The 17,309-nt window shown below is 62.6% G+C and overlaps 2 protein-coding genes across 5 annotated transcripts; both read left to right on the top strand.

Moving 5' to 3' along the window:
• The first annotated feature begins 61 nt into the window (after positions 1–61).
• On the top strand, positions 62–3,066 carry ZNF428 (zinc finger protein 428). Of its 4 annotated transcripts, none has more exons than XM_051989554.1 (3): positions 62–658; positions 1,045–1,142; positions 2,132–2,237. In XM_051989554.1, the coding sequence occupies exons 1-3, from the start codon at positions 194–196 to the stop codon at positions 2,232–2,234; spliced, it is 666 nt and encodes a 221-aa protein (XP_051845514.1). In that variant the 5' UTR covers positions 62–193; the 3' UTR covers positions 2,235–2,237. The 4 variants fall into 4 exon arrangements, with proteins under 4 accessions (XP_051845514.1, XP_051845516.1, XP_051845517.1 ...); XM_051989556.1 differs by lacking the exons at positions 62–658; positions 1,045–1,142 and adding exons at positions 1,272–1,611; positions 2,439–3,066 and having other exon boundaries at positions 2,132–2,322; XM_051989557.1 differs by lacking the exons at positions 62–658; positions 1,045–1,142 and adding exons at positions 1,621–1,752; positions 2,439–3,066 and having other exon boundaries at positions 2,132–2,322.
• A 9,619-nt stretch (positions 3,067–12,685) lies between these two features.
• Positions 12,686–17,224, top strand: IRGQ (immunity related GTPase Q). The gene is made up of 3 exons (XM_051989551.1): positions 12,686–13,912; positions 15,045–15,594; positions 15,890–17,224. Exons 2-3 carry the CDS (start codon positions 15,053–15,055, stop codon positions 17,136–17,138), a joined length of 1,791 nt encoding a protein of 596 aa, XP_051845511.1. The 5' UTR covers positions 12,686–13,912; positions 15,045–15,052; the 3' UTR covers positions 17,139–17,224.
• Positions 17,225–17,309: the final 85 nt, after the last annotated feature.

Genomic DNA, 17,309 nt, shown 5'->3' with positions numbered 1-17,309 from the left:
GGGCCGGAAGTAGAGCAGCTGAATTCTGGGCTGGGATGATGCCCCCTGGGAAGGGCGGAAGGAAAGTGGGAAAAGCCTGGAGAAAGTGTGAAAGAAGCCACAGGGAGAGAGCCAAAGAAGGGCCAAGCCCCCGGGGCGGTCAGGGGAGGTGGGGGAGGAGCAGAGGGTTTAGGACTCTGGGAGGGGCTACGAAATGTCCCCCGAGGGCAGGATGATGGAATCTGGGCAGAGGGTAGCACTCCAAAAACCTGGGAAGGGGGTCCAGGCGGAGAATTGGGGACATGAGCTGGGCAGGAGATGCCCAGGCCCCGGGCAGACCAGAGACAAGCTCCGCCCCAGAAGGGTCAGACGGAGGGACCACCCCCGAACTCGAGGCGGAGTCCTAGATATTGCACGCCCTCCCCCCCGCATTCCGCCCAAGTCCTCGTGCGCATGCTCTCTGGCCCGGACTACGGACCTCCCCCCAACTCCGGGCTCTGCAGATCCGAAATGCAAATTGCTGCGCCCCAGCGCGGCCCAGCCCGGGGGCATACAAAGCTGGCATCCCCAGGGCCCGGGCACGTGCGTGGATAGCGCCATTCTCCCAGCAAGCACCGGGGAATCGCGCTGCGGCCACCGTGGCCCCGCCCCCTGCCCAGCGCAGGGCGGAGGTGGAAGGGTATTTGCACATTTCTAAGTCCAACCACTTCATTTTATACTGGGGAGGTGGGAGAGGACGGGCGAAGCGGGGGGGGGGGTCACCGCGCGAGAGCGCGGATTCGAACATTAGACACATCCAGACCCAGATCCTGACACACTCTAGTAAAAGAAAGCGACAGGCCCGACCTTCGGCTAGGAAGGAGCCCCCTCCCCTGGCTGCGAGACTGAGGCCCCGCCCCAACTCTACCAAGCGTAGGAAGAGCGGGGGAGGAGCGACCCTCCGGGGGTCTCTGATGAGCCGCTCCCGCCGCCACTCCTCCCCCGTGCTGGGCCAGATGGTCCGACCCATAGCGCAGGCGCCCTGGAGCCCGCCAGCTAGCCTCTCGCTTTGCCCCCCGCCCGCAGCCGCAGCCGTCGCCGTCGAAGCTCGTTCTGCGCAGGCGCCGAGGCCCTGCGTGCTGCCGCCGCCGACCGGAGCGAGCGGAGCGAGGTCGCCAGGGGTGGTGAGTGCCCGGGGGAGGGGAGGGGCGGGGCGCTCGCGCGCGAGGCATGTCGGGAGCCCGCGGGGCCGCTTCCGCGCGCCCTCCCGCCAGCCCCGCCCCTCCCGCTGTCCTGGGAGCATGGCGGCGCTCCGGGCTTATTGTCCCGGAGCACGCTGGGGCACGGTGGCGGAGAGAAACCGCCCTGGGGCATCCTGGGATCTAGGAGCAGGCGGCCCCGCTGCATTGTGGGAAACGGACCCCAGTGCCGCAGTGTGTTCTGGGAGCGGAACCACAGTGCCTAGCTGCATTGTGGAAGTCGGGCTGCAGTGCCCAGTGAATGGCGGGGAGTGGGCTCCCCTGCCCCAGTTTGCTTTGAGAGCGGAGCCACGCCGACCCATGGCATCGCAGGGGCCCGGTCCTCCGCCTCAGTATCGTGGGGGAGCAGAGCCACACGACGCGTGCACTGCTGGAGCGAGAACGAGGCGCCTTGGTGCATTGTGGGGCGTCTGGGCGGTGCTTGGGGCGGCCCGTGGGCATTCAGGGAGCCGGGTCAGAGGCCTGTGGTGCCCAGGGACGCCCCCGGTCTCGTATAGGGCTCCCACAGCTTGGTGACGTTGCCATCGGGCCGCCAGTGCGTTCTGGGAACAGGCGTCCATCCATTCTGTAATTGGGAAAGCGGGCATCCGTCCCGCCCATTTATTGAGCGTGCACTGTGCGCCACAATCAGCACACATTAAGCTCCTGCTGTGCGCCAGGCCTTGCGCTGAGCACAGGGGATCCAAGAGGAGGCAGGCCTCGCCAATCTAATGCAGACGTGTAGAGCACCAGCGAGCGGGCACACGGGCCGTGCGGGGGTGGGGAGGGGGGCACATTACAGGGTCTCCCCTGGGCTCTCCTCCTGGAGGCGCCGCCCGTCCCGGGCCTTAGGGGCTTCCTCTCCCCCTTCCCCCGGAGGCCCCCGCAGAGCGCCCTGCCCTGCTCCTGAACCCCGTCTTTCCCCGCTGTCCCAGCTGCCAGGGCCGCTGGAGAGAAGAGGCCCTGCCCTGGAAAGGGGCTGGGGGGGATCCCATCTTGCCGTCGCCGTCACCGCTGGACATCTCCCCCTCCTGGTAGCCTCCCCCGGCCATGACGGAGACCCGGGAGACCACGGAGACCGGGGGCTATGCCAGCTTGGAGGAGGATGAGGAGGAGCTGTCCCCAGGTGAGGTGCTGAACCCGAGCTGTGCCCTGGGGGGGGCCGGGGGAGCAGCCTTCCTCCTGAGGTAGCCCCGCATCGTGGCCTCGGCGCTGACCCCTCGAACCCCCCTTTCTTGGCAGGCCCAGAGCACCCCTCCGACTCGGACTATACCCTCTCGGAGCCCGACTCTGATGAGGAGGAAGAGGAGGAGGAGGAGGAGGAGGAAACCACAGATGACCCAGAATACGACCCTGGCTACAAGGTGAAGCAGCGTCTCGGTGGGGGGCGAGGGGCACCCTCGCGGAGGGCCCCTCGGGCTGCCCCACCCCCAGGGCCCCCACCCCAGCCCTGCGCCCTGTGTGGCCGCCCGCCCCCGGGGGAGGGGGCCGCAGCCCCGGGGGGCCCACCCTGTCGGCTCTGCCGCCCCGCCGCCCCCCAGGCGACGCCCTCCGCCCGCACTGCCGCTCAGCGCCAGGCGGGGGAGGAGGACGACGAGGACGAGGGGGCCACCTCCACTGGAGGCGATGGGCCCCCTGGGGATGAGGGGGGCGCTTACCACTGCACAGAGTGCGAGGATTCGTTCGACGACCTTGGGGAGCTTCACGGCCACTTCATGCTGCACGCTCGAGGGGAGGTGTGAGGCTGGCCCCCTCAGAGGGGGGCGCGGGGCTGAGAAGGGGTCACGGGGGGGCGGAGCCACCGGTCAAGTCTGTGTCTTCTGGACAGTAGCTGTGTTAGGTTCAAATAAAGCCAGATTTCTGTGTGTGATGGCGTCTGTGCGAGTGTGATCCTCCCTGTGCACGAATCTCGGGCACTGACGGCGCGTGAGAATGGTGGCGGTCGTGGACTTTTAGGCCCGGAACTGAGAGGCCAGAGGTCACCCAGCCTGCCGTCCTGTCCCCTTTGCCTATTTTTGACATGAGGTCCAGGTCGCCTTGACAAAGGTCACAAAGCTAGCAGACCGAGGGCCTGACCCTCCCCTCCCTCCCCCCCCGGTGAGAACCAGAGCTTGGATCTTTAAGCAGCGCGGCTCTGACGGCTTTTGTTGCACAGGATGCCGGGCATCCATCCCAGAGAATGCTCCGGTCTGCGCAGCTACGGGCACGGGGCGGGGCCGGAGGAAAGGGGGGAGTGTGAGGGGAGTTCTGGAGGTGGAACCGATGGGATACGTGGGCAGTCTCATGATTGGAAGGCTGGGGGCAGGACGGGCAGGTGTTCCAACGTGAGCAGGGTTCTGTCCGGGACAGTCGGGCCCGTGGTTTCTGTGACTGGCCGGCTTTGAATCTCCTGTCGGTGGTCAGAGACTCGGGGCAAGAACCAGAAGCGGGAGTCCTGTTGTTGGAGACCGGTATTAATTTAGCACCTCGGAATTCGTCTTGTCTGCCAGGAACAATTCTGTCCGACACGAAAGCCATTTCTAACTCGGAGAGACGGCCAGGCCCCCAAACGATTTCAGAGCACATTTGTGGGGCTCTTGAGCAAAGAAAAGATGGCCTAGCTTAAGGGTCCAGCATGAAACAGCCCCATCTCTGGCCCTTTCCTCACTTGGGACCGCCCGTCTAGAATCTAGAGGGGTCACTGGGCTTCTCCCCTAGACCCGTGTCCAGAATCCAAGTGAAGTGGAGGCTGTGCCTTACTCTGAATGGTGGAGGTGACTTTCTTTAGGGTGGAACAGAGTCTGATTTCTCAAGGGACTGAAAGAGGTGACTTTGGATGGTCACTATTCTAGGGCGCCTTGGGGTGGAGTGGGGAAATGCTGCCTGGTTGGGAGATACTTTTTTGGCTTTCTCTTTATCCCATAATTCTGTTCCTAAAGGAAAGCTTTTTTTTTCCCCTCAGGAGTCTAAAAAGGACTTTAGTGGAAAATAGCATTTTTTGGTATTTATAAAGAAAATTAAAATTTGTACATATGCTTTCACCACAAGGTCGTCGTGAGAGAGTCTAGAATTAGCATCAGCCAGCCAATTAACATTAAGCATAGAAAATCGTTGGGAGTTCTGTAGGCCCGTGGCTCCTTCGGGCCATCTGATATGCACCTGGCTGTATGTATGGGGTGCCCAGGAGCACCAGCACTCTAGGCCGAGGGCTGCCCCCCACCGGCGCGTCTGCTTCTCGCCCACCTCTGACTGCGGCTCCGTGAAGCTGCAGCCTGCCCAGGGGCGACACCCTGGTGACCTAGGCCTGAGGGGCCCCAGCCCACTGGGGAGCTGGGACGAGGGCCGGGGGGAGCCCCTGGAAGACGCCGAGATCATCCCCTGCATCCTGGGCCATTGGCCATCATCCCAGCAGGGGTCCTGCCCCTGGACTTGGATGACCAGGAGAGGAAGCGAGCGGAGGACTCTGTGCAGTCCCCCACAATCCAGACAGCACCTCATGATGTCACGGGTCTTGGAATGAAGGAGCAACCACGGCAATTAAGGGTCTCTGGTAAGCCCAGCGCAGACTGTGGGCTAGGGGTTCCGGAGGAAAGATGGATCCCAAGAAGCCCCCTGCCCTCAACCACTCTGAAGACAAGCCAGTGCCTCCCCTTCTCTTCTCTCTTAACCCCTTGGGATCCGGATGCTGACCTGGTCATTCCGCCAAAACTGTTCTTTCCAAAGCGACCAATGGTCTCTCAGCTGCCAGAGCCAATGGCCTTTCCCGTTCCTGATTCTCCTGGCTTTTCTTGCAGCCTCGGATACTGGGGAGCATCCTCTCCTTGAGACTTTCTTCTCCAGGTCTCTGGGATACTCCTCTTTCCTGGTTCCCTCTGTCTCCCCTGCAGGATCCTCCTCACGATCACCCCCTCTGACCATAGCTATCTCAGGGCTCCATGCGGAGCCCTCTTCTCCTCCAGATAAGGGTATCCTTTCCACCTCGCAGCGATCCCCATCTTGGTTTCAGGATTTGGGGGATTCAATGGGAATTTGGGGGGTAGTTTTGCAGGAGCCACAGAGTACACACAGAGGCCAGTGGATGACACAGAAAAGAGTTTAGAAGCTCAGAGCTGCACCTGGTGATCTCATCCACTTCCAGGGACTTGGTAACCTGCTCTGTGCTGGTGATTCTCCCATCTGCCTTTCCTGCCCCCAGCTGTCAGCTGACCTCCAATTTCTCATCACCATGTGACTTAAAGACCTCTGAAAGTAAATCTGTAAGAGAACTCATGATCTTCATTTTAAGAGCCTCTCTTTCTTCCCTTCCCTCCTTCCCTTCTCCCTCCCTGGTCTTTCTCTCTTCCTCCCTCTTTGTTTGTCTCTGCCTCATGTCTTCTCATTTTCTCCCTTTGTCTTTTTGTCGGTCCTTCCCCCCCTCCCTCTATACCTCTTTTTCTGTCTCCCTCTCCCTCTTTCTTCCTTTTTTCTTTCATCTCTCTCCCTTCCTCCCTCCCTTTCTCTCCCTCTTTTTCTCTCATCTCTCTCTTCCTTTTCTCTGTCTTCTTCTCTCTTCCCTCCCTCTCTCTGCCTTCCTCTCCCTCTCTTTTTCTCTCTCATCTGTCTCCCCCTCCCTCTTTCTCTTTTTCTCTCTCCCTCTGTCTCTCTCTCTGGCTCCTTTTCTGCCTCTCCCTCCCTCCCTTCTCTCTTTTTATCTCCCTCTCTCCCTTCTCGTTTTCTCTCCCTTTTTTTCTCTCGTCTGTCTCTTCTTCCTTTTCTGTCTCTTTTTCTCTCTCTCCCTCTCTCTCTGTCTCTTCTTCTTTTCTGTCTCTTTTTCTCTCTCTCCCTCTCTCTCTGTCTCTTCTTCCTTTTCTGTCTCTTTTTCTCTCTCTCCCTCTCTCTCTGTCTCTTCTTCCTTTTCTGTCTCTTTTTCTCTCTCTCCCTCTCTCTCTGTGTCTTCTTCCTTTTCTGTCTCTTTTTCTCTCTCTCCCTCTCTCTCTGTCTCTTCTTCCTTTTCTGTCTCTTTCTCTCTCTCTCCCTCTCTCTCTGTCTCTTTTTCTGTCTCCCCTTCCCTCCCACCCTCTCTCCCTCTCTTACATAGGGTGTTGCCAAAACCCGTCGATGTCAGCAGCAGCCGGATGGCTCCCTGGATAGAGCACTAGGCCTGAAGTCAGGTGGACTCATCTTCCCGAGTTCAAACCTGGCCTGACATTTCCTAGTTGTGTGATCCTGGGCAAGCCCCTTCACCCTGTCTGCCTCAGTTTCCTCATCTGTAAAATGAGCTGGAGGACAAGGCCGGCCTCTGCAGGACAAAGAATCGGACACGACTGGAGAGCAGTTGACGTACAGCCGTCCTCCCACCTTGCTCCCTCGTGTAGACTCGCCTCCCCCTGGATGCTGCAGTAGCTGCTGTGGATCCACCTGACTCGTCTCACTAAGAGGGTCTTCCTAAAATGCAGACCTGCTCATGTTGTACCCCACTCCGCCCCCCCCCCCATAGGGCCTCTGGCCTCCAAGAGCAAATGCAAAATGTGCTGTTTGACATTCAGAGCCCTTCCTCCCCTGCTCCCCCAACCTTGGCTGGCCCGGCCTCCCGGCTGATGCGTGGACAGGGTCCCCAGTCTTGGGGCTCCATCTTGGCTGTTGTCCGGCCCGAGATGCTCTTCCTCCTCTGCTCCGCCCTGGTACAGGAAGCCCTCTCCATCTCTTCTCCTCCTAGTGCCCCCCCTCCGCTAACTCCCCAGACCCAGCGGTCTCTCCTTCCGCTAACTGCCTCTGAACCCAGCTCACCCCGAACCCCCCAGGACTCGGAGACGCTGCCCCATCCGCCATTACCTCCTCGTTCTTCGCCGGCACCCCCTGCCCTTGCTCTCTCCCCTTTCCCCCCTTTCTCCACCATCATAAGTAAACTAGCGGGAAATGACTCCAAGTGTTCACCCGCCCGGCTGCAAATGGGAGAAACGCCATTTGGACAAAAGGCTTCTGCTTTTCTGCCCACCAAGAGTTCCTTCTCGTCCCGGAGTCGCTTTTATTAAACACAGTGTAAATGTCAGTGATTGCCGTTATGTTGATACTCGCTGTGTTACCGCGATTATCACCCCTGGAGGCAGCGGGAGGTCCTGGAGGCAGGAAAGCCCCTTATTCCACGGAGAAGGAAATGGCAGCGCTTCAGGGCCTTTGCCAAGAAAAGCCGGTGGCTGCCGAGATCCCCGGGACGGCCGAACAGCAGAGACCGTCCTCCTGCCCGGCTCTCGGGCCCGGCTGCTGTCTGCAAGGGCCGTCGGAGACGGTTCAGTTCGTGCCTCTGGTTTCACAGATGGAGACGTGGAAGCCCACCAGCTCAGCTGCCTTGGCCCAGGAGCCGGGACTTGAACCCGGGCCTGCAGGTCCCAGCTGAGGGACGGCCACAGGCCTGGCTGCTGTGCGATTTGCACCCCGGCGTCGGCACGGAGCCCGGGCTCCCTTGGAGACAGGAAGCTGCCCGTTGGCGCGGCGGCCTCGACGGTGCCCCGGCAACGTTCCTGGGCCGTGGCTGAGAGAAACGGCAGGGCGGGCACACAGCAGGGCCGGGCCCGAGCTCCTCCCTGTCCCCCAGCCCGCGGCTGGTTAACCTGCGCCCCAGCGGGGAAGGGAGGCCCCAGGGCCGCGGACTCCTTTAGCGTCGCCTCCTCCGGCCGCAGCTTTAAGGCAGAAGGGTCTGGATTCAGCTCAGCCCCAGGGCAGGGGGTCCCAGAGACGCTTCCTTCTGGGGGAGGGGCCCACGATTCATGTCGGGCTGATTACAGGGAAAACGGACAGGGCACGATGGGAGGGGAGAAAGAATCAGGGAAAGCTCCACGGAGGAGGCGGCACCTCGGCCAGGTCTTGGAAGAAGGCATGGAGCAGGAGAGAGATCCTGTGTCATTCCTCCAGGATTCACCGAGACGGGCACTTTGTCATTGGGGGCAACCAGGAAAGGCATCGGCCGGGTTAGGAGAATGGAAAGGATTCCAGAGAAGAGCCGAAATGCTGGGCACGATCCCTAAATCCGTCCGACCGCAGCATGGAGGGGCTGGAAGGGGTGGTGGGGGATACGAGTCTGGCCGAGAGCCCGGAGTCAGACCCCAGAGGCTGAGAGGGCCCGGAGGGAGAGGGCCAGAGGGAGAGGGCCCGGAGGGAGAGGGCCCGGAGGGAGAGGGCCCGGAGGGAGAAAGCCCCGAGGGAGAGAAAGCCCCGAGGGAGAGAGAGCCCGGAGGGACAGGGCCCGGAGGGAGAGGGCCAGAGGGAGAGGGCCCGGAGGGAGAAAGCCCCGGAGGGAGAGGGCCCGGAGGGAGAGGGCCCGGAGGGAGAGGGCCCGGAGGGAGAGGGCCCGGAGGGAGAAAGCCCCGGAGGGAGAAAGCCCCGGAGGGAGAGGGCCCGGAGGGAGAGGGCCAGAGGGAGAGGGCCCGGAGGGAGAGAGGGCCCGGAGGGAGAGGGCCCGGAGGGAGAAAGCCCCGGAGGGAGAAAGCCCCGGAGGGAGAGGGCCCGGAGGGAGAGGGCCCCGAGGGAGAGGGCCCGGAGGGAGAAAGCCCCGGAGGGAGAAAGCCCCGAGGGAGAGGGCCCGGAGGGAGAGGGCCCGGAGGGAGAGGGCCCGGAGGGAGAAAGCCCCGGGGGACAGGGCCCGGAGGGAGAGGGCCAGAGGGAGAGGGCCCCGAGGGAGAGGGCCCGGTGGGACAGGGCCCTCTGCAGGGATGAGGAAGCCGGCACACGGGACCGTGCTGTGAGACGCCTGCAGGAGCGGTTTGTGAGGGGGGGGGCCCGGCGCAGAGGAGAGAGCCCGGGGTCACCTGCAGGGAAGCACCTGGCGAAGCCGCGGAGGAGGACCCGCATCCTGGAGAGCGCCAGCCCTCGGGGGCACAGGCCAGACGCTGCTGGTGGGAAGGGGGCCGCCATGGGAGCTGCCGAGGAGGGGGAAGGGCCCGGGGCTCTTGGGCCACGTCTGCTGGGGAGGTGGGAGGGCAGAGGAAGCCGGGCCCAGGGGACTCTTCCCGGTGTTTGTTGGGGAAGGGCGGAAGCTCAGGGAAGACGGGGCAGAGCGGAGGGGCTTTGCTGACAGCCCGGAAGGAGGTAGGCGGCCTCGGGCCTGCTGCTCCCGGCCCCCAGGGGGTGCTCTCCTGAGGGAGTCCCTCCTTCTGCCGGGCCCCATCTGCGCCCCCTGCTGGCACAGCCCGCTGGGCGAGAGCAGGAGCCGAGGGAGGGGCCTTTTTGTGCAGGGGAGAGGTACGGGGAGGGGGCGGGTACGCCAGGGCCAGGCCGCACACGGGGGCTCCTGCCCCACACCCACCCTCAGGCACCCAGCGGCCCCTCAGGGCTGCACCTTCCGGCTCCTGGCCAAGCCCCTCCTGAGTCCCCGGGACCCCGGGGGATCACAAAGGGTCAGTGGGAAGAGAGGGGCTCGGTACTGGGCTTAAGGACCTTTTAGGCAGAGAAAGCCCCGCTGGGGGCTCCCTTTTGGGTCCCCTTCCCCTTCAGAACAAATAACAGGAACCCTCTGAAGCCCACTTCCCCCAGGCGCCCTTTAGGAGCAGGGATAGGAGGGAAGCGGCCCTGCCCTCCGGGAGCTGCTAGTGGGCAGACAGGGCACCGGGCGGGGAAAGAGCTGCGGGGGCCGGGGATCACGAGGAGACCAGGAGCAGCTGCAGGTGAGGGGGGGCAGAACCTGGCCCCCAGGGAGCCTTCCCTGGCCCCTGCAGCCCCAGCCCTGGGCTCCATCTTTGTCTCACACCCAGCAGCGGTCACGTGGCCACGGACGCGCCGCTTGTTGTGGTTCTTCGAGACCCGTTTGGGATTTTCTTGGCAGAGACCCCGGGTGCCTTGTCCCCCCTCCTCCAGCTCCGTTTACAGATGAGGACACCGAGGCAGAGGAAGGGACTTGGCCTGGGTCGCCCGGCGCCGGTTATGGGCCAGAACCTGAAACAAGGGGCCAAGTTGGTGGAAATGATAGAGACAATGGCCATGTTTCAAGCCCAGAGCTCTGGCCCCTAACAGGAGCCGACCAGAGCGGGATCTGGGCTGGGGGGCCGTCCTGCAGCGTTGGGCTCGGCCCAGAGGTCTCCCGGAGCCGGGCAGGCCTGGGGCTGGGGGCCGTGCCCGAGCCGACGGGCAGCCAGGCTCCTGGGGAAGCCAAGGGGGCCCCGGGCAGCCAGCTCCCTGCTGCGCCCTCTCAGTGGCCTTGCAACCTGGCCTGCCGTGCTGGGCCCGGGACTAGCTCAGGGCAGGAGCCCCAGGGCCTGACCTCAGGGCGGGGGGGAGGTCAGAGGTGCCGGGAGGAGGCTTGTGGAAAACGGCCCACCCCATTTTACAGAGGGCGCGAGTGAGGCTCCTCAAGCCCAGAACGCTTTCCCCTCTCCCAGTTACTCTCCGGGATCTGGTGTGCCTCCGGGCAAAGCACCCAAGCTCCGCGCCTCAGCTTCCCTGTTGGAATCCTTACAAACTGCTCACTCATTAGAGTTGATCTGATCTTACAAGAAGATGTTTTGGGCCAGAACCTGAAACAAGGTACTAAGTAGAACTAATTAGTACAATGCTTGTGTTCGCACCTTTACTCATTGGAGTTCACAAGTATGGGAGATTCACAAAGTAAACTTTGTAACTTTGTGAGTTCATACCTCCCTTAAAGCTCTTAGGGCAGAGAGCACCATGGGAGAAAACCCATAATCCCATTCTCTCAGAAGAGTCAGATATAAGGCCAGTGAAGAGAGAGCTATTCAGGAATATTTTCCACTTGGCTGGCTGGTGGCAGACGAAGAGTTTTCAGAGGAAGAAGCTACGAGTTGAGAGTTCAGTGGACAACCAGATTCATCTTCATCTCACACCACTGTAGTTGGTGGCTGGGCTCCTGCACTTCCCCCACTGAGACCAAGCTGGTCTGAAAGACTCACCGGAAAGCTAGGCAAGCCCCAAGTGAAGGAGACGAGAGATTCATTCCATCTCTGTGCTGGTTGGAGGCAGAAGAAAGCAGAGGCAGAGGCTGAAGGACAAAACCTTTGGATTTGGAGATATTCGGAGGGCTCTAAGCTAAACCGGCTGTGTTTTGAGAAGAACAAGAACCCCAACATTTGGAGGAACATCTAAGAGCCCAATGTAGATATGGAGATAGAGTGAGAAGACAGGGTGAGAGAAAACCCCAAACCCCATGTCCAAAATGTAACCGAGGCTTTCACTGGGCCTCTAAATGTGAATTGACCCAGAGAAGTGAGAGGCAGGGCCCAGCTCCAAAGTATCAATCAAAAGATAGGTGGGGCATGATAGCAGCTGAGGTTACACCCAGAGAGACTTTAGAAATTCAGGACTCTGATGTCATCAACCAACAGAAAAGCAAAAAGGATTACAGTTGGGAAGAATACAGGCCTTTTAAGACAACAAGACAATATCCAATGCAAACAGCTCCAATGTAATTACCAGATGATGAGGAGAAATCCCAAATTTGGTAAATAGAAGGGAATTAGGTTAACTGCTTGGGGAAGAGGATCTGCTTATATTTCCACAGATGGAGAAAGAATCAAATGGCTGACAAGGAGACTGTTAAAAGGACTTTTAAAATCTTCAGGAATCATTGGATTTCCTAAGACAAGATGAGACTGTTTCAGTTCCTGAAAAACCAGCAAGAATCATTGGATTCCTTGAGAAGAAAAAATGTTGATGAGACTTTTTGCAGTACTTCAGGCTTACAGGAATTATTAGATTCCTGGCACGTGAACTAATGGACAATGGATTCAGTGTTTTGAGAAGAACAAGAACTCCAACATTTGAACTCCAACACTTCCCCATCTGCAAACTGGCACAAGTCGGCCTCGCTGGGCTGCTCTGAGCACTAGAGAAGGGCACTGGGGCTAGAGAAGGGCACTGGGCTAGAGAAGGGCAGCAGGGCTAGAGAAGGGCAGCCGGCCTAGAGATGGGCAGCGGGGCTAGAGATGGGCAGTGGGGTTAGAGATGGGCACTGGGCTAGAGAAGGGCACTGGGGCTAGAGAAGGGCACTGGGCTAGAGAAGGGCACTGGGGCTAGAGAAGGGCACTGGGGCTAGAGAAGGGCACTGGGCTAGAGAAGGTCACCGGAGCTAGAAAAGGGCAGCCGGCCTAGAGATGGGCAGCGGGGCTAGAGATGGGCAGTGGGGTTAGAGATGGGCAGCGGGGCTAGAGATGGGCAGTGGGGTTAGAGATGGGCAGCCGGCCTAGAGATGGGCAGCGGGGCTAGAGAAGGGCACTGGGGCTAGAGAAGGGCAGCGGGGCTAGAGAAGGGCAGCCGGCCTAGAGATGGGCAGCGGGGCTAGAGATGGGCAGCGGGGCTAGAGATGGGCAGTGGGGTTAGAGATGGGCAGCGGGGCTAGAGATGGGCAGCCGGCCTAGAGATGGGCAGCGGGGCTAGAGAAGGGCACTGGGGCTAGAGAAGGGCAGCGGGGCTAGAGAAGGGCAGCCGGCCTAGAGATGGGCAGCGGGGCTAGAGATGGGCAGTGGGGTTAGAGATGGGCAGCGGGGCTAGAGATGGGCAGTGGGGTTAGAGATGAGCACTGGGGCTAGAGATGGGCAGCGGGGCTAGAGATGGGCAGTGGGGTTAGAGATGAGCACTGGGGCTAGAGATGGGCAGCGGGGCTAGAGAAGGGCAGCCGGGATAGAGATGGGCAGCGGGGCTAGAGAAGGTCACCGGAGCTAGAGATGGGCAGCAGGGCTAGAGAAGGGCAGAGCGCTGGGCCTGGAGCGAGCTCCACGAAAGGACAACCAAAAGTCTGACACAAACAGGGCCTAAGCCTCCGGGCCAACCTGCACCTGCACCTTCTGAGAAGCAGCTGGCACAAGGCTGGCCCTGGGGCTCAGGGGGACCAACAGGCCCACAAATGTTAGGACTTTCCTGGGGCCTTTTCTGTGCCAGGCACCTGCTGAGGGCCGTGGGCACACCAGGAAAAGGGCCCGAGCCTGGGGGAGCCCCAAGAATCTGGTCCCGGCTCCCCCCACTCCAAATCCAGCCAACTTTCTCTTTTTGGGGGGATGGGCACAGTTTGATACCAACTCTTAATGATAATAATAGTATCAAACCCAGAGCAGGGAGGGACCCCAGAGAGGGATTGGATCCTCATTCTCGCCTTGACCTTTGACACTGACCTTTGTTTACTCTTACCATCTCTGACTCGGTCCACGCCCACCCCTTTATCCCACAGCACTAGGACCCTTTCCCGCGCATCCAAATATGCTCAACGATTGACCTTTGACCTTCACTGAGATTTATTCCTGACTTTCGACCCCACGTGACTGTCGCCTTTGATCGTGCGATGACATCACTTGTTTTTGATCCCCACGTGATTCCATCCACGCGACGCTTGGGCCCCACCAATCCCCAAGGGTTCCGCCCCGTGATCTCTGACCCGGCTCTTTCCCCTCCCTCCTCGGCGTGCTCCGACTTTTCCACGCCCCTACCCCTTCCCCTTCCGCCAGATGGGGCGGGTCGGAGCATCTGCGCAGGCGCCGAGGCTTTGATGCCTTTGTTTCGGCGTACGTCACCTGATGCGTTCGCCATCCTGCCTTTTCTAGGGAGCCTCCCTCCGGTGACGTCATTGTCATGACTGAGGGCCGTGACGTCACCTAATTAGATTTCTTCTTGCCCCTAAGCTCCGCCCTACGTAGGGGGGCGGGACCCCGGGGAGCTGACCGCCCTCGGTACTGCGCCGGACGCCGGGTATTTATTTACCGCGAGTCTTGCGGCCCGGTCCGCACGAGGGCGTGGCTAGCGCGTGAGCCCGTGGTCCTTGCCAGGTGAGGGAAGGAACGAACCTGGGCTCTGCCCGCTATGGGAGAGGGAGGGGGACGGGGTGGGACGCCTGGGTCTTTGTCAGGTGCGGGGAAGGGAGCGCAACGCCTGGGTCTTTGTCAGGCGTGAGGAGGGGGACGGGACGCCTGGGACCCTGCCGGGTTTGAGGAGGGATGGGGATAGGACGCCATTCATTGCCAGGTGTGGGGAGGGGGACGGGACGCCTGGGTCTTTTTCCGGTGTGAGGAAGGGGACGGGACGCCTGGATCATTGTCAGGTGTAGGGAGGGGGACCGGACGTCTGTTGTCATTGCCGGTTGTGGAGAAGGGGACAAGATGCCTGAGTCATTGCCAGGTGTGGGGAGGAGGAGGAGGGGGACAAGACGTCCTTCCATTTTTCAGGAGGGGAAGGGGCAGGACGCCCGGGTCATTGCTTGGTTTGGGGGTGGGGAGGGGGTAGGATGCCTGAGTGTCTGCCAGATAGGGAAGGACTAGATGTCCGTCTCCAGGGAATGGGTCCAGGACGCAGGTGTCCCTAGGACGGAAGAGGAGGATGGGGGGAAGGATTTTGACCTTGGGGCGCATGGCTCTGGGTGGCTGACACCCGGATGCCGGCTGAGTGCCTGTGGGTGGTCTGGGGAGAAGGAAGCTTTGGTCCTGAACAGGAGGGAGGCGGGATTCTTGGCTCCTGCGGTGTTTCTGGAAAATGTGGTGGGGGCGATGCTTGAGGAGGAGGTGGGGAAGCCTGGGACCTGAGCTGGTGGGGACTGAGAGTTAGGGCCTCCGGGGATTGTCCCCCGGTGCTGGGGCAAGGCTGTGCGGCCTGAGTGGAAGGATGAGGAAACTGAGTTCTGAGCCCCCCCCCCCCCCCAAACCGTATGGATCTCTCTGGGGAGGGGAGAGCTAAAGAAAGGAGGGGATTCCAGGAGAAAGGCCTGGGGGGGGGGCTTAACAGAACCTGGGTGCTGAGCGCTGGGCCCACCTGGCTCAATGACCACATGGAAGGCTGAAGATTTGAATGTGGTCTCTCTAGGAGCCAGAATGCTGGGAAGTTGGCTGAGTGGGGTGAGGGTCCTCAGGGGGGAAGGAGACCCCGATGGAGGGAAGAAGTGGTGACCTGCCTCCTCTCCCCCCGCAGCCCCAAGCATGCCTGCCCCGAAGGGGGACGTGACCGCCCTATTCCTTGGTCCCCCGCGTTCGGGAAAGTCGGAGCTCATCGCGGCACTCAGGGAGGCTCCAGAGGCCTGGCACGAAGATGCCCGAGTCCCCGCCCTCTACCCCGCAGGCCCGGGCCTCTTCCTGGGCGAGCTGAGCTGCCCTCCGGCACCCCCCGAACCCTGGGCAGCCGAGGCTGACGTGCTGGTGCTGGTCTGGGGGCCCCGCGGCGAGAACGGAGAGGAGGAAGAGGATGGGACTCTGCCCGAAGGGCTGGGGGCAGCTGGGCGAGCAGCGCTGGCTCGGGGGGCACCCCTGCTAGCCGTGTGGAGCCGGGGCCCCAGGAACGGGAAACCGGGCAGCCCGGAGCAGCCTGAAGACCTGGAGCAGGAAAGGGTGAAGGCGGCTGCTCAGCTGGCCGCTGCCGGGCTGGGGGCGGCTCCGCTTTATGTGCTTAGCCGGCCTGGGCCCCAAGGCGCTGACCTGACCAGACTTCGGGAGGCGCTACGCGACCGGGGGGCGGCGCTGGAGAGGTGAGTGAGACGTCCCCCTCTGCCCACGCGGGCCCCCCAGGGCGGGCTCCCTGCTCCTCGCCCAGCCCGCTTCTCCCCACGTCTGGTCAGAACCCCACTTCCTGACCATCGCACAATCTCGACCCGCGGGAAAGGGGGTGATAGCCCTAGAAGAGGCAATTGGTGACCTCGAGGGGAGGGGGCAGGTTACGGGACCCCGAAAGTGCCCTGAAGTTCCCCGCCTAAGGCTCAGGCTACTGGCGGTCTTCTCCTAGCGCTTCCGCGCCATCCCAACCCCCGTGCTTTTCACTTCCAGGCTGCTGCCTCCTGCCCAGGAAGGCTTCGAGGTCGTAGGAGGGGCCGAGCTAGAGGCGGTGCGCGAGGCTTTCGAGGCGGGCGGCCTGGAGGCCGCCATGACCTGGCTGCGCTCGGGCCTCGAGCGTCTGGGCAGCGCCCGGGTGGACCTGGGCGTGGCCGGGGCAGAAGCCCCCACGGTCATAGGCTCCCTTCTTGGGCAGGACCCTGAGCCCACTCCCTCCTGTCCCGGACCGGCCCCCCATCCTGCCCCCGAGAGGCCCAATGTGGTGCTCTGGGCACTGCCGGCCGACGCTGACCCCGCCCCCGGCCCTGACCCCGGGCCAGCTCATTACGATGCCCTGGTGCTGGTGGTTCCGGGAGCCCCGGAGCCGGCCGATGTCGCCAGAGGGAAGGCGCTGGCGGGCCCTGTCACGCCCCTCTTCTTCGTGAGGACTGACGGCGAGGGCGAGGACCCTGAGCCAGAGGAGGACGAGGAGAAATCCGGCGGAGGGGACGGGGAGGACAGAGGGAACTGTGGCGGCGGGAAGGACGCGGGCCGCGGGACCACGTCGGGCGGCGGGGCTGGGGGGCGGCAGACAAAGTCGGGTGGGGGGGATGGGGAGGAGGAGGGCTGGGAAGTGCTGGGCCCCGAGGAGGCAGAGGATGCCCCGCCGCCGGTCTTCCCTCTGCGGCCTGGGGGCCTCCCGGGCCTGACGGCTGCGCTGCGGAGAGCCCTGACCCCCGCCCAGGGGAGCGCTCTGCTGCTGGCGCTGCCCCCCGCGTCTGCTCGGGCGGCGCGCGCCAAGGCGGACGCTCTGCGGGCAGGAGCGTGGCGCGCGGCGCTGCTGGCGAGCGTGGCCGCGGCTGCGTCCCCGGCCCCGGGGCTGGGCCACGCGTGCGACGTGGCGCTGCTGCGGGGTCAGCTGGCCGGCTACCGGCGCGCGCTGGGGCTCGAGGCGGCCGCCGTGGCGCGCCGGGAGCTCGCCCTGGGCCTGGAGCCCGGAACCCTGGTGGGGCGCGAGCGCTCGCGCCTGGCCTTGAACGGAGCGGCCCGTGGCGAGGTGGAGGCGCGCTTGCGGGGCTGGGCCGGCGAGGGGACCGCCGGCGGCGCGGCCCTGGGCGCGCTCTCCTTCCTGTGGCCGGCGGGCGGAGCGGCGGCCACCGGGGGCCTCGGCTACCGCGCGGCCCACGGCGTGCTCCTGGAGGCCCTCGACGAGCTGCAGGTCGACGCCGAGGCCGTGCTGGGCCCGGGCCCCGACGCTGAATAAAGCCCATCCAACTTTGCTGGGCCAGAAATCCTGGGGGTGGGGGTGGGGGCGCTGCCGGAGAAGGACGCCTGCACGTTCCAGGAGCTTGGATCCCGGGGCTGACGGGACATTGGCTGGGCGATCTGGACGTCTGGGACTTGGAAGTGGGAGGAGTGGGGTTCGGAGTGCTGG

This window comes from Antechinus flavipes, chromosome 3 (genome assembly GCF_016432865.1).
Source record: "Antechinus flavipes isolate AdamAnt ecotype Samford, QLD, Australia chromosome 3, AdamAnt_v2, whole genome shotgun sequence".
Taxonomy (NCBI): domain Eukaryota; kingdom Metazoa; phylum Chordata; class Mammalia; order Dasyuromorphia; family Dasyuridae; genus Antechinus; species Antechinus flavipes.
This window is presented reverse-complemented; position numbering and strand designations above follow the sequence as displayed.

What these genes read in the sequence shown, in the direction of transcription:
- ZNF428 (XM_051989554.1), top strand. Translation starts at nt 194, where the DNA reads ATGTCCCCCGAGGGCAGGATGATGGAATCTGGGCAGAGGGTAGCACTC. An exon ending in CGCAGGGCGGAGGTGGAAGG is followed by an intron (nt 659 to 1,044) that starts GTATTTGCACAT and finishes CCCCGCCCGCAG; the next exon opens with CCGCAGCCGTCGCCGTCGAA. An exon ending in GAGCGAGGTCGCCAGGGGTG is followed by an intron (nt 1,143 to 2,131) that starts GTGAGTGCCCGG and finishes CCGCTGTCCCAG; the next exon opens with CTGCCAGGGCCGCTGGAGAG.
- IRGQ (XM_051989551.1), top strand. Translation starts at nt 15,053, where the DNA reads ATGCCTGCCCCGAAGGGGGACGTGACCGCCCTATTCCTTGGTCCCCCG. An exon ending in CGGGGGGCGGCGCTGGAGAG is followed by an intron (nt 15,595 to 15,889) that starts GTGAGTGAGACG and finishes TTTCACTTCCAG; the next exon opens with GCTGCTGCCTCCTGCCCAGG.